At 34.9% G+C, this 13983-nt stretch overlaps 1 protein-coding gene across 1 annotated transcript in view; it reads right to left on the reverse strand.

Annotated features, from left to right (window-relative positions):
• LOC149789596 (uncharacterized) overlaps positions 1 to 13983 on the reverse strand; it is an 83075-nt gene that overhangs the window by 49573 nt on the left and 19519 nt on the right. Inside the window, exon 3 of the mRNA XM_089973070.1 lies at positions 11906 to 12063. Coding sequence (XP_089829196.1) covers positions 11906 to 12063 — 158 coding nt within the window. The remainder of the gene's footprint in view (positions 1 to 11905; positions 12064 to 13983) is intronic.

The raw sequence follows: 13983 nt of genomic DNA on the forward strand, positions 1-13983 counted from the left end.
GCCACAGCAGTTGACATTGCTTATCTTGTTGATATGTACCTAATAAATAAATTCCATAGCAGTTGACATTGCTAAGCTTGTTGATACATACCTAATAACCAAATGCCATAGCAGTTTTCTTAACTAATCTTGTTGATATGTACCTAATACACATGTAACCAAATGCCATAGCAGTTGTCATTGCTAATCTTGTTGATATGTACCTAATAACCAAATGCCATAGCAGTTGTCATTGCCAATCTTGTTGATATGTACCTAATAACCAAATACCATAGCAGTTGTCATTGCCAATCTTGTTGATATGTACCTAATAACCAAATACTATAACAGTTGTCACTGATAATCTGGCTGACATATACCTAATTACCAAATGATATAGTAATTGACCAAAACATCTGGGCCAGTAGGATGTCCTCAGCTCAACATCCTACAAATGCTGTTGATGACCTGAGTTATGTAAACAACTAATTCAGTGTTTTTCTAAGTTTTGTAACTCCACATAGATATCATGAAAAAGGCTCATATGCCAGAAGTGTGTCAAATTTGGTCAAGTTCTGGTCAGTAATTTTCTTAGTTACCTTGCTATTTGTCTGCTCAGGTAATGATGTTTGACAATGCAGTGATGTTGTCAGGATTTTATCAAAATTGGGAAGCACCCATTGTCACTAAAATATGGGGCAAGTTGTAATGGAGGGTGTGGGTGGTAGAAGGAAATATCCGTATATCAATACAGTGTTTATATAGCTCCATTCTGCTAAAAAAAAAGCTCTTGGATCAAACTCTGCAACAGATGTCTCGTCTAGTTGTAAAAACATTAGTATGTTAAGGTTTATGAGATTAATCTGTTCTTTATCTGTGTATAAATATTGTTCTGTATTGAGGACCTCTTTCATCCTGCTGTATTAAGTTTTAAAGTTCTTAACTACCAAAGTCTGTTTGTTCAGACTGAGGTGTTCTGATCAAATGAATGATTTATTTTTAGATTCTTATCTATGTAAATCATTATTTCAATCATCATCATCATCATCATCATCATCATCACTATCATCAGACAGTATTTCCCAAATATTAAATAATTATTTGAAGATCAACCATGCTGGGTGTGTAGGTAGCCTGTAGTTTACAAATGCATTTGCAAAATTGTCTTGATGAATTCAAGGTTAAAACTACAAGGGAATGGTTCTTTCAGGGCCCAGCCTGCCAATCAAATGTACATTTAGACGAGGTAATGAGATGGGCAAATGTTGCTTTCAAGAACAGACACGTCACAACAAGCACTACAAGACCTCTAATCATAGCATGACTTTAGTTTCGACAAGCATTTTAGTTGAATAAAAATTGTATACTATTCAAAGTACATTTTGCATATGCACAACCTGAAACTTATTAAAAATATTAATATAGCTATGGTTATTAAAATTAATCACCGACACCATCTTAAATTATACAAGAGCTGAAAAACATAGCAAATGTTCCTACCTGAATATCCAAAGCATTGTTATTAGAATGTTCAACAATGTTAACAAAATTGCCATTGTATTTTATCTTTCTTCCTTTTTTGTCTACTGTGGTGTTTATTGACACTCCCCCCTTAACACCTACTCATCTATCCATGGACATGCTGCACTGAAAATACTGTAAACTCAATTACTTAAGCATTTATATTTAACTGAATTACATTTGTGAGGCTCTGAGTCAGTTTTATTATATACTTACTCTAAACTATAAAAGATTATTGGAGAAATAATTTTCATACTGTATCATCATTCTTTTAATTTTTGAAGTCAAGCATGTGTGATATTTGTATGTGTGAAAATAAAAGACTTCCCATCATGTGATGCAACATTTGATCATATGAACCTACAAAAGTTAAACAAGCAGAAAGAAAAATGAGCACTTTCTGAGCTGGAAGCAATAAATGGAAACTACATCCACTACATTTCAGACATGGAAATTGTTTTTGCTGAATAAATTTGACTAAACACTGTTTGTGTCTGTAAATTAGTTTCCCTTGAAAACACTGTTAAGCCAGCTGTGATGATGCCTTGATGAACTGCGGTTAGGCAGTGTATAATAATATGCAAAATGACAAAAACATAATTTACTGCAAGGGAATAAGTCATCCCAATCATACCGCCCCTTCAAGTCACATATGTTTATATAAGCAGTCTTGAAAAATGATAAAAATGAGATGAATTTATGAAAAGGATGTTGGCTGACCTGCTAAATGTAACAAAACCTTCTCAGTCAGGCAGTTGATTATTCTAAAACAGTTCAAGCTTTTTTTCAGTAAGGTGTACCAAAATAATAAGTACAGTTAATCAAGCTGGAAAACATATTTTTAAAACTTCAGAAGTGTCATTCAAGACATCGATGGTAAACATTATGTTCAACTAAAAAGTTTGTAAAGTAGTATACACTTGGCTCTTAATTATGTCGTGTCCAATTTCACAAATTGTATTTTCAAAACCTGGACAGCTCAATGACTGATTACTATCTCTTAACTTGGTGTAATCCTTGGGTTTGATTTTTAATTTCACTTCATGATAATACTCAAATCAACATATGATGTCAGCAAATGTAACTGTTGCCTTTCCTGCCCTTTTCTCCCCAATAACCTGACCATTCTTTGTATTCTCCAGTACTTACTACTAAACCATTTGTGTTCCCCAATAACCTGACCATTCCTTCTATTCTCCAGTACTTACTATTAAACCATCTGTGTTCCCCAATAACCTGAACATTCCTTGTATTCTCCAGTACTTACTACTAAACCATTTGTGTTCTGAAGAACGAGTTTAATCATCCAGCTCAGATTCAAAAACAAGTTTTGTATAAAATGAACAGAAATTTATCTTTCTTGCATAAATACAGGACATACACTAAAATTATATATTTTAAGTTGTGGTTTTACCCCTCATTAAAATATCACATGTTTTGTACCACACAGTGAAATATATATATGGTATTTTCCCAGTGAAATGAAATATACCCTTTATGTTGTAATGAGACTAATAATTAAATTAATGTAGTATTATTTCCCTCTTGATCTTCAATTCCAACATAACCAAAATGTGTGAGTGATAAGGACAGACTACAGGGGCAGTAACTCGCAATTATTTGTTCAATTAATTGTGTGGACTATCTCAAATTAAGCATATAGGAAGACATATTTTCTAATGGAGAAGTGCACAATATGATTTCATTGTAACTTGACCATAGTATGAAAGTTTTAAATAACATAATGTATACAGCTGATGACTTTTATTCTAAGTTCTGATCATAAAATATCTTATTTAGACCGAATTATAATAAATTAAATAATTAATCCAATATTACCTGAATTTTAAATTAATAAAAGGATATGTCATTCATTGAGTAAGCCACTTTCAGTCTGATTGGCTGTAAGGGCTGACACTGATCACTTCAATCCAGAGTAAACAATAAACATCAAACTTAATAGTGTCCTCAGTTTTAAGTAGCCTTTTCAATAACAGTTTTAAGTAGCCTTTTCAATAACAGTCCAAACTGAAAGTATCCTATTCAATAGCCACCATCTGTTTTGTGCCGTAGCTAGAGTTATTATTGATGTATTGAGAAAGAATAGTCATTCTTGCCTTAACACTTGAGAACTCAAAGGATTTTATGTTGTGACCAGTTTTTTGGGCTAATTATTTTGTTTTCTTCAAATTATTTGGATTCCAAGAGATTAAATTTCCCGGGAAATACTTGTGCTCTAAGTTAATTCTTGGACAAGGACAGTTATCGAAATTTACAAAGAATTCAAACACTGGAATATTATTTTCTGTGATGATTCAACAATAAATTGTTGACACATCAGTATGACACTGACCACAGCATACGTCATCACCTTCCATTTTGGATTTCATTGGGATTTAACTTAGTTTCTTTAGGACTTTTTATTACTAGAACTTATATTTCTTTTATTCTTGGATTATTTTTGGATTTGATTCGTAAAACCATTAAGTTTTTTTTCCCATTTTTACCTTGTTTTTCAAGGGAAATAAATTATTTGTTTGCTGTCTTCACTCTTTTCTTGTTACGTTTTGTAAGAGCCTAAACGTAACAGTGTAGCATGTTCAACATCCACCAACCCGAAATATAAGTAGGCTATTCCACAGCCACCAATCCAAAATGTAAGTAGCCTATTCAACAGCCATCAATCTGAATTGAACGTAACCAATTCAACAGCCACCAAGCCAAAATGTTTGTAGCATATTCAACAACCACAAATCTGATTGATCATAGCCTACTGAGTATTCAACAGCCATCAATCCAAAATATAAGTAGTTTATTCAACAGCCACAAATCTGAAATGTAAGTAGTTTATTCAACTTCAGCCAATCCAAAATGTAAGTAGTTTATTCTACAGCCACTAATCTGCATTGAATGTAGCCTTTTCAACAGCCACAAATCTGAAATGTAAGTAGTTTATTCAACGGAAAATCAATCCTAAATATAAGTAGTTTATTCAACAGCCACAAATCTGAAATGTAAGTAGTTTATTCAACCTCTGCCAATCCAACATGTAAGTAGTTTATTCAACAACAGCCATCAATCCAAATGAAAGTAGTTTATTCAACAGCCATCAATCCAAATCTAAGTAGTTTATTCAACAGCCACCAATCCAAAATGTAAGTAGTTTATTCAACAGTCACCAATCCAAATGAAAGTAGTTTATTCAACAGCCACTAATCTGAATTGAATGTAACCTTTTCATCAGCCAAAAATCTGAAATGTGAGTAGTTTGTTCAACAGCTACCAATCTGAAATGTAATTAGTTTATTCAACAGCCATCAATCCAAATGAAAGTAGTTTATTCAACAGCCAACAATGCAAATGAAAGTAGTTTATTCAACAGCCACCAATCCAAAATGTAATTAGTTTATTCAACAACAGCCATCAATCCAAAGGAAAGTAGTTTATTCAACAGCCATCAATCCAAATGTAAGTAGTTTATTCAACAGCCACCAATCCAAAATGTAAGTAGTTTATTCAACAGCCATCAATCCAAATGAAAGTAGTCTATTCAACAGCCACTAATCTGAATTGAATGGATCCTTTTCATCAGCCACAAATCTGAAATGTAAGTAGTTTGTTCTTGAATGGATCCTTTTCATCAGCCACAAATCTGAAATGTAAGTAGTTTGTTCAACAGCCATCAATCCAAAATATAAGTAGTTTATTCAACAGTCACCAATTCTAATGTAAGTAGTTTATTCAACAGCCATCAATCCTAAATGTAATTAGTTTATTCAACAGCCACCAATCCAAAATATAAGTAGTTTATTCAACAGTCACCAATTCTAATGTAAGTAGTTTATTCAACAGCCAACAATCCAAACTGTAAGTAGTTTATTCAACAGTCACCAATCCAAATGAAAGTAGTTTATTCAACAGCCACTAATCTGAATTGAATGGATCCTTTTCATCAGCCACAAATCCGAAATGTAATTAGTTTATTCAACAGCCATCAATCCAAATGAAAGTAGTTTATTCAACAGCCAACAATGCAAATGAAAGTAGTTTATTCAACAGCCACCAATCCAAAATGTAATTAGTTTATTCAACAACAGCCATCAATCCAAAGGAAAGTAGTTTATTCAACAGCCATCAATCCAAATGTAAGTAGTTTATTCAACAGCCACCAATCCAAAATGTAAGTAGTTTATTCAACAGCCATCAATCCAAACGAAAGTAGTCTATTCAACAGCCACTAATCTGAATTGAATGGATCCTTTTCATCAGCCACAAATCTGAAATGTAAGTAGTTTGTTCAACAGCCATCAATCCAAAATATAAGTAGTTTATTCAACAGTCACCAATTCTAATGTAAGTAGTTTATTCAACAGCCATCAATCCTAAATGTAATTAGTTTATTCAACAGCCACCAATCCAAAATGTATGTAGTTTATTCAACATCTACCAATCCGAAATGTAAGTAGCCTATTCAATAGACACCAATCTAAATTGAAAGTAGTTTATTCAACAGCCACCAATCTCAAATGTAAGTAGTTTATTCAACGGAAAATCAATCCAAAATATAAGTAGTTTATTCAACAGCCACAAATATGAAATGTAAGTTGTTTATTCAACCTCCACCAATCCAACATGTAAGTAGTTTATTCAACAACAGCCATCAATCCAAATGTAAGTAGCCTATTCAACAGCCATCAGTCTAAATGAAAGTAGTTTATTCAACAGCCATCAATCCAAATATAAGTAGTTTATTCAACAGCCACCAATCCAAAATGTAAGTAGTTTATTCAACAGCCATCAATCCAAATGAAAGTAGTCTATTCAACAGCCACTAATCTGAATTGAATGGAGCCTTTTCATCAGCCACAAATCTGAAATGTTAAGTAGTTTGTTCAACAGTCACCAATCCAAATGTAAGTAGTTTATTCAACAGCCACCACTCCTAAATGTAATTAGTTTATTCAACAGTCACCAATCCAAATGAAAGTAGTTTATTCAACAGCCACTAATCTGAATTGAATGGAGCCTTTTCATCAGCCACAAATCTGAAATGTTAAGTAGTTTGTTCAACAGTCACCAATCCAAATGTAAGTAGTTTATTCAACAGCCACCACTCCTAAATGTAATTAGTTTATTCAACAGTCACCAATCCAAATGTAAGTAATTTATTCAACAGCCATCAATCCAAATGAAAGTAGTTTATTCACAGTCATCAACCCAAATGAAAGTAGTTTATTCAACAGCCACTAATCTGAATTGAATGTAGCCTTTTCATCAGCCAAAAATCTGAAATGTAAGTAGTTTGTTCAACAGCTGCTAATCCGAAATGTAATTAGTTTATTCAACAGCCATCAATCCAAATGAAAGTAGTTTATTCAACAGCCAACAATGCAAATGAAAGTAGTTTATTCACAGCCATCAACCCAAATGAAAGTAGTTTATTCACAGCCATCAACCCAAATGAAAGTAGTTTATTCAACAGCCACTAATCTGAATTGAATGTAGCCTTTTCATCAGCCAAAAATCTGAAATGTAAGTAGTTTGTTCAACAGCTGCTAATCCGAAATGTAATTAGTTTATTCAACAGCCATCAATCCAAATGAAAGTAGTTTATTCAACAGCCAACAATGCAAAATGTAATTAGTTTATTCAACAGCCACCAATCCAAATGTATGTAGTTTATTCAACAGCTACCAATCTGAAATGTAAGTAGCCTATTCAACAGCCATCAGTCTAAATGAGCCATCAGCCTATTCAACAGCCACCAATCCAAATTGAAAGTAGATGTAGTTTATTCAACAGCTACCAATCCAAGTGACAGTAGCTTATTCAATAGCCACCAATCCAAATTGAAAGTAGCGTATTCACTATCTGACATAATGGAAGTGTCTACCCATGTAACTTGATCCAAACAGACAAGATACGAAGGAATGGAGAAATTTTACATACAAGTGACCATTAAATGAGCAGTACAAGTACTTTGTGGCAATAATGCTGAATTTTCACATTAAACACTAATCAAGGTGTGTCAGAATTATCGTGAAAGTTGAACAAAATAAGTCAGACAGATGCTAGTTTCAAACCCTATCTGAATGAAACATCTGGCTGTGTTTTAATATAGTACAATTGCTAAGAAAAGAAATACAGTTGAGATAAATGTATGTTGAATAGTGTTTGAATTGTTATGTCATTTCACAAGAATTACCTAGAGCAATTTTTGAGACAAATCCCACCTTGAATTGAGCTTTTTGAGAGGGTGGTGCCCAATTCGGATGTTTTGCAATCATGATGTTGTGCACCAAAAACAAGGAAAAGTCACTACATGTACTTATCTTTACTGTTTTTGTCCAAGTTCATCAGAATTCTTGCCACTTCAGCCAAAACTTTAAGCTACTGTCAAAAAGCCTTAAGCATTCTCCATGCTTTGGACAGTGGACCCTGACATCTGTTTAATGCTAGTGTTATTTCTTTAATCAATTTTTGACTGAGTTCTAATGCCAAATGTCTAATTATTGTTATCATGTTTGATACCCAATCTCAACCCCAACACCTAGATACACTCTCTTTCAGTCCATGACCAAACAATAAAACATACAATCTACACATTTTTTAAACTATTTTTTTTCTAGTAAAATGAGAATCATTTTACATGTACCTCATTTAGGAGGGGGCCTGAGTGGCCAAGTGGTCTAAAGCACTCTCCATTATGGATCACTGCCATCTCACCTCTGTCTGTGCCAGTTCGAGTCTCGGATTCAGCCAGTGTGGGTATGTGAGAAAGCTTTCTGGTAGCTTCTTGTGGGTTGGTGGTTCTTTCCCGGGTTCTTCCTCCACCATTAATACTGGCCACTGAAAAAGGGCATTAAACCCCACAACAGCAACAACAACTTACCCCAACATAATACCTTAAGAGCACTAATTCATATATCCAGCCCACTAGCAGAACAGCTCACATGTATTTACGGGACCCCATGCAATGCAGTGGGGGACTTAATCCCTCCACTTCTGCTCCATGACGGAGTAATAAAATACTAACAAATCGCCACAGTTCCTTGGCTGGTATGCCAATAGCATCTCCATTGTGGAGCGGATGAGTAGCATCATTGATTGACATTTGATCAACCAATCAGTGAAGACTACTCATGGAATTACAACACATCATAAGTGATTGATAATCAAATACCATTTCAACAATCAGTCATCTCTATCTGAATCATATATATGGACAATACAAATTAATTTGAGAAGTCTTGTATATTTTGTACATTTACAAAATTTATGCGCTGACTTGACAGGAGGCCCACCTTGATGTGCTTCTCAAGAAAATGAATTTATCCTACTGTTTAAATATGAAAAGTAATCCTCCAAGGTATGGACAAACACAAAACAAAACACAAACAACAAAAAAGAAAATGTGGAATTTACACTTATATGTCAACGTGTTTAGTCCTTAAGCAATAATGGCTATGATACCTAATATACATATACACAACTACCGTCTAGTTCAATTCTGAAGGTACATGTAGTGATGGGACTGGTCGTTTAATTGTATGGGGCTAAATTATTATTTTCAACTGCGGAATTGTTTTTATTTCATTTATGAAAAGAGAAGTTTGTTTCAAGCAAAGCAAGGTATTGCAGTGTTCTATTTTATACCACAAATCAGAATAAAATAATTCAAGGACTTACCCCTCCTCCCTTTAGAAACTTGAATGGTCTCTCCCTAATAAAGACTTGGTTCAGCGGATGTTCATCAAAAATCAAGGCAGTGACCATTGTAAACAGTGCTATAAAATGTTAGCACCAGAAGATGTCAATTTCAGATTGGGAAAAGTCCATTTCTATCACACAAATCATTTGGCATGTTGCACATAATACATGTAGCTCAAATTATGGTCTAGTAAACGTTAATTTTACTGAATGAAATTTGAATAGTCAATGGATGATGACAATCCATGGAAAGACTGAAACATCATGCGTGATTTACAGAGACCATTTCAAGAATCAAGTGATCTTGATTTCCATAAAAAATAAAATAAAAATGTTTTTTCTGTTCTGTACATTTAGAGAAGGTTGATCGACTTATTTTGGAATATGTTTACACTTTCACCTTATTCAAAGCAATCTAAGGTACAGACAATTCCAGTTGACATCCACTTTTTACAACAGAAAATGAGCAAAGTTTGAATTTACAAATCATGTAATTACCCAGTCACAATGCTGACTATCAATACTTGTTCAACTTTAACTACACGCATACTGCAAGGAACTGGCTATTTAATTTATGGGGCTAGATTGTTCTCTCCAAACTGGATAAATTTTGTTATTACATTCATCAAAAGATAAATTTATTTCAAATAAGAAATTAAATGGCATAGTTCCTTCTTATATTAAAAATCTCAAGTTTAAATCACACCTCTATAATCCTGTGAATGGATGTCAGAAGAAGTAGTACAAGATATACATGAGAAGCCATTAGGGCAGGAACAAAGTTCCCCCTCCCCCGCTCTGCAAGAAGAAAGCAAAATGTACGCACACAAAATACAGTCACACGCAAAATGTACACACACAAAATACAGTCACACGTCACTTGAAATTTGACTATCATTTTGTTCTCATGCATGTTTATTGGGTATTATGTACAATTTGAGTAAATAGACACATAGATTGTTGCTTTGGTGCCGTTTTGAGGAAAGTTGGGGCCCTTTTGAAATTTTCGAAACCTCCCAACACTTGAACTGATAATGCGATTTTTTTAACTTGTTTGACGTCTATCATTCATTTTCGTTCTGTTCACTGCAGAGTGCAAAAATAGTAAATTTCACATAACAAAGCATATTGACTATAATTAAAACTTTTCCACACATGACCTCTGACCCGATCTCAGGGACCTCAACAGACAGTCAACTCACTGTGTACCGACAGTATATACCAAGTTCGTTAAATTGACATAGTGATTTAGGAACAAAAGTGGATAATGGTAGAACAACTAACAACAGCTGGAGAGTCAATCTACAGTATGCACCAAGACTGGTAAAATTTCACCTAGCAGTTTAGGAAATAAAGTTGATAAGTGCAGACTAATTGACAACAGATGGATTGTCAATCTACAGTATATACCAAGTAAGGTAAATTTCCAGCAAGTGGTTTAGGAAGAGAAGTGCATATGGGCAGACCAAGTGACAACAGATGACGCCTCAACCTACAGTATATACCAAGTTTGGTAAATTTTCAACTAGTGGTTTAGGAAATGAAATGGATAACGTTTCATTAACAGTATTATTAATTAGAAAAAACTTTCATTCTTGTGCTAAAATTAGTTTTCTTACCACAATTCCCTATGTAGTCATAATCTTTTTTTATCATTTTATGACAAACGTTCATATTTTGAATTAAAACATTTCTAAAAATAAAACATAACTTTTGTGTTAATAGCAAAGATGCTGCTTTATTTTCTTCTTACAGGATTGTAATTATTTTGTCACGAACATATTTCCAGGAAACAAGTATGAAAGCATTCAGGATTTAAGTACTGATGTTAACCAATTCTCAGATTATAAATCTGGCTATACTCACACAAAAAAGTCTGTTTCTGCAGGTTTTTCAGTTTAATATTTTTTAGTTTTTTTTTAAAGAGTCTGACAATGTAATTTGGTCTTGGCGACTCAATCAAGATTATCTAATTAGTATTTAATCCTCATAAGGTTTGGCTTAATAGTAATTTAGCTATCTGTCTCTATCAAGAACGTTTGACAGGCCGACAGATGGCCATGCTGATAAAGTATCCAAACTAATGTGACCTTTGCATTTTAAATGACATTTAAAACTGAGGACACTATTGTAAACTGCCTTCTACAGATCACACCTCAAGCTATGCTGACAAAGTATTCAAATGAGGACACTATTGCATATTGACTTCTACAGACCACACCTCAAGCCATGCTGACAAAGTATTCAAACTTAGGACACTACTGCATACTGACTTCTACAGACTACACCTCAAGCCATGCTGACAAAGTATTCAAACTTAGGACACTATTGCATACTGACTTCTACAGACTACACCTCAAGCCATGCTGACAAAGTATCCAAACTGACAACACTAATGCATATTGACTTTGACAGCAAAAACAACAAGCCATGCTGAAAAAGTATCCAAACTGAGGACACTTTTGCATATTGACTTCAAAAGAGAACATATCAAGCCGTGCTGACAAAGTATCCAAACTGAGGACACTAATGCATATTGACTTCAACAGCAAAAACACTAAGCCATGCTGACAAAGTATCCAAACCGAGGACACTTTTGCATAATTGTTGACTTATACAGACAACACATCAAGCCATGCAGACAAAGTATGCAAACTAGAGACACTAATGTATTTTAAATGACATTTAAATCTACCTGTCGTATTTTGTCCACATGTGTACCAACAAGGATCACTGGTGGAATCACTGCATTACTGACATCAGTGGAGGTCGCTGATGTACTAGCTACATGGGATGTCAATGCAGGTGATGCCGTGGTAATGTCAGCTGCTGGTGATGTTACTGGCATTTTGGCTATGGGGGATGGAGAACAACAATGTACTGAATTCATCCAAACTTCAACCAGATCTGGAAATGAGCAAAGTCAGGTCTAAGTAAATTTGACTGGTGACGTATTAACACTATTAGGAATTTAATATTGAATATCATATATCTTTTTCTACTCTAAAAGAATAAATTCAAACAGATATCAACATTAATTAAAAAGGGTCCTGCGCCTCACTTTCCACTTAACTTTTCCAGAACTAAATGCCTGGACAAGCTCAAACACATTTTACATATGGATCTTTTCATCACAATAAAATATATAAAATGATATTAAATCAATGAATTGGCATTTACTTCCATATGATTTTGTGACTGTTAATAAATCCCTAGTCCATTCTTATAGCAAGGATTCCCCACTTCATCAGAGAATCATACAGTCTTCTTGCAGTTAAGGACCAAGTATAACTGGGCCTTTTTATTCTAATTAGAGTTTACTGGCCACAGAGAGCATAGTGAGTCACTGAATGGTCACCATGTTAACGGCCAGTGATATCCTGTAACAGTATGTCTATAACAAAAGTTTATTGTGTGGAAATCAAATTTTGTATCCAAGTCAAATGGACTTTTACATGTCCTTTGGAGCCCAGAAATAAGCAGATTCTTATTTTCCCCGCCTGAATTCTATTCCCTAAGGATGGTGAAGCTGAATAGTACAAGGACTAGGACTAAGTAACAGCTATCCCACAAGGGTGGTGAAGTTACACGGTGCAAGCACTAGGACTAAATAACAGTTATCCCCCAAGGACGGTGATGTTACAAAATACAAGGACTAGGACTAAGTGACAGCTGTCCACCAAAGACGGTGATGTTTCACAGTACACTGACTAGGACTAAGTGACATCTATCCCCCAAGGATGGTGATGTTACAAAACAGACTGGGATAGCTCTTGCTTAGTAGGAGGACTAGGTCTAAGTGACAGCTATCCCCAAAGGATGGTTATGTTACACAGTACACTGGATAACTCTCACTTAGTTCTACTAATTGAGAGCTATCCCAGAAGGATGGAGATGTTACACAGTACAATGACTAGGACTAAGTAACAGCTATCCCCAAGGATGGTAATGTTACACTGTACAAGGACTAGGATTAAGTAACAGCTATCCGCAAGGATGGTTATGTTACACAGTACAATGACTAGGACTAAGTAACAGCTATCCCAAAAGGATGGAGATGTTACACAGTACAATGACTAGGACTAAGTAACAGCTATCCCCAAGGATGGTGATGTTACACTGTACAAGGACTAGGATTAAGTAACAGCTATCCGCAAGGATGGTTATGTTACACAGTACAATGACTAGGACTAAGTAACAGCTATCCCCAAGGATGGTGATGTTACACAGTACAAGGACTAGGACTAAGTAACAGCTATCCCCAAGGATGGTGATGTTACAAAGTACAAGGACTAGGACTAAGTAACAGCTATCCCCAAGGATGGTGATGTTACACAGTACAATGACTAGGACTAAGTAACAGCTATCCCCAAGGATGGTGATGTTACACAGTACAAGGACTAGGACTAAGTAACAGCTATCCCCAAGGATGGTGATGTTACACAGTACAAGGACTAGGACTAAGTAACAGCTATCCCCAAGGATGGTGATGTTACACAGTACAATGACTAGGACTAAGTAACAGCTATCCCCAAGGATGGTGATGTTACACAGTACAATGACTAGGACTAAGTAACAGCTATCCCCAAGGATGGTGATGTTACACAGTACAAGGACTAGGACTAAGTAACAGCTATCCCCAAGGATGGTGATGTTACACAGTACAATGACTAGGACTAAGTAACAGCTATCCCCAAGGATGGTGATGTTACACAGTACAAGGACTAGGACTAAGTAACAGCTATCCCCAAGGATGGTCATGTTGCACAGTAC

Source organism: Sinohyriopsis cumingii, chromosome 10 (assembly GCF_028554795.1).
Source record: "Sinohyriopsis cumingii isolate HCF-2022 chromosome 10, ASM2855479v2, whole genome shotgun sequence".
In the NCBI taxonomy this organism is placed as follows: Eukaryota; Metazoa; Mollusca; class Bivalvia; order Unionida; family Unionidae; genus Sinohyriopsis; species Sinohyriopsis cumingii.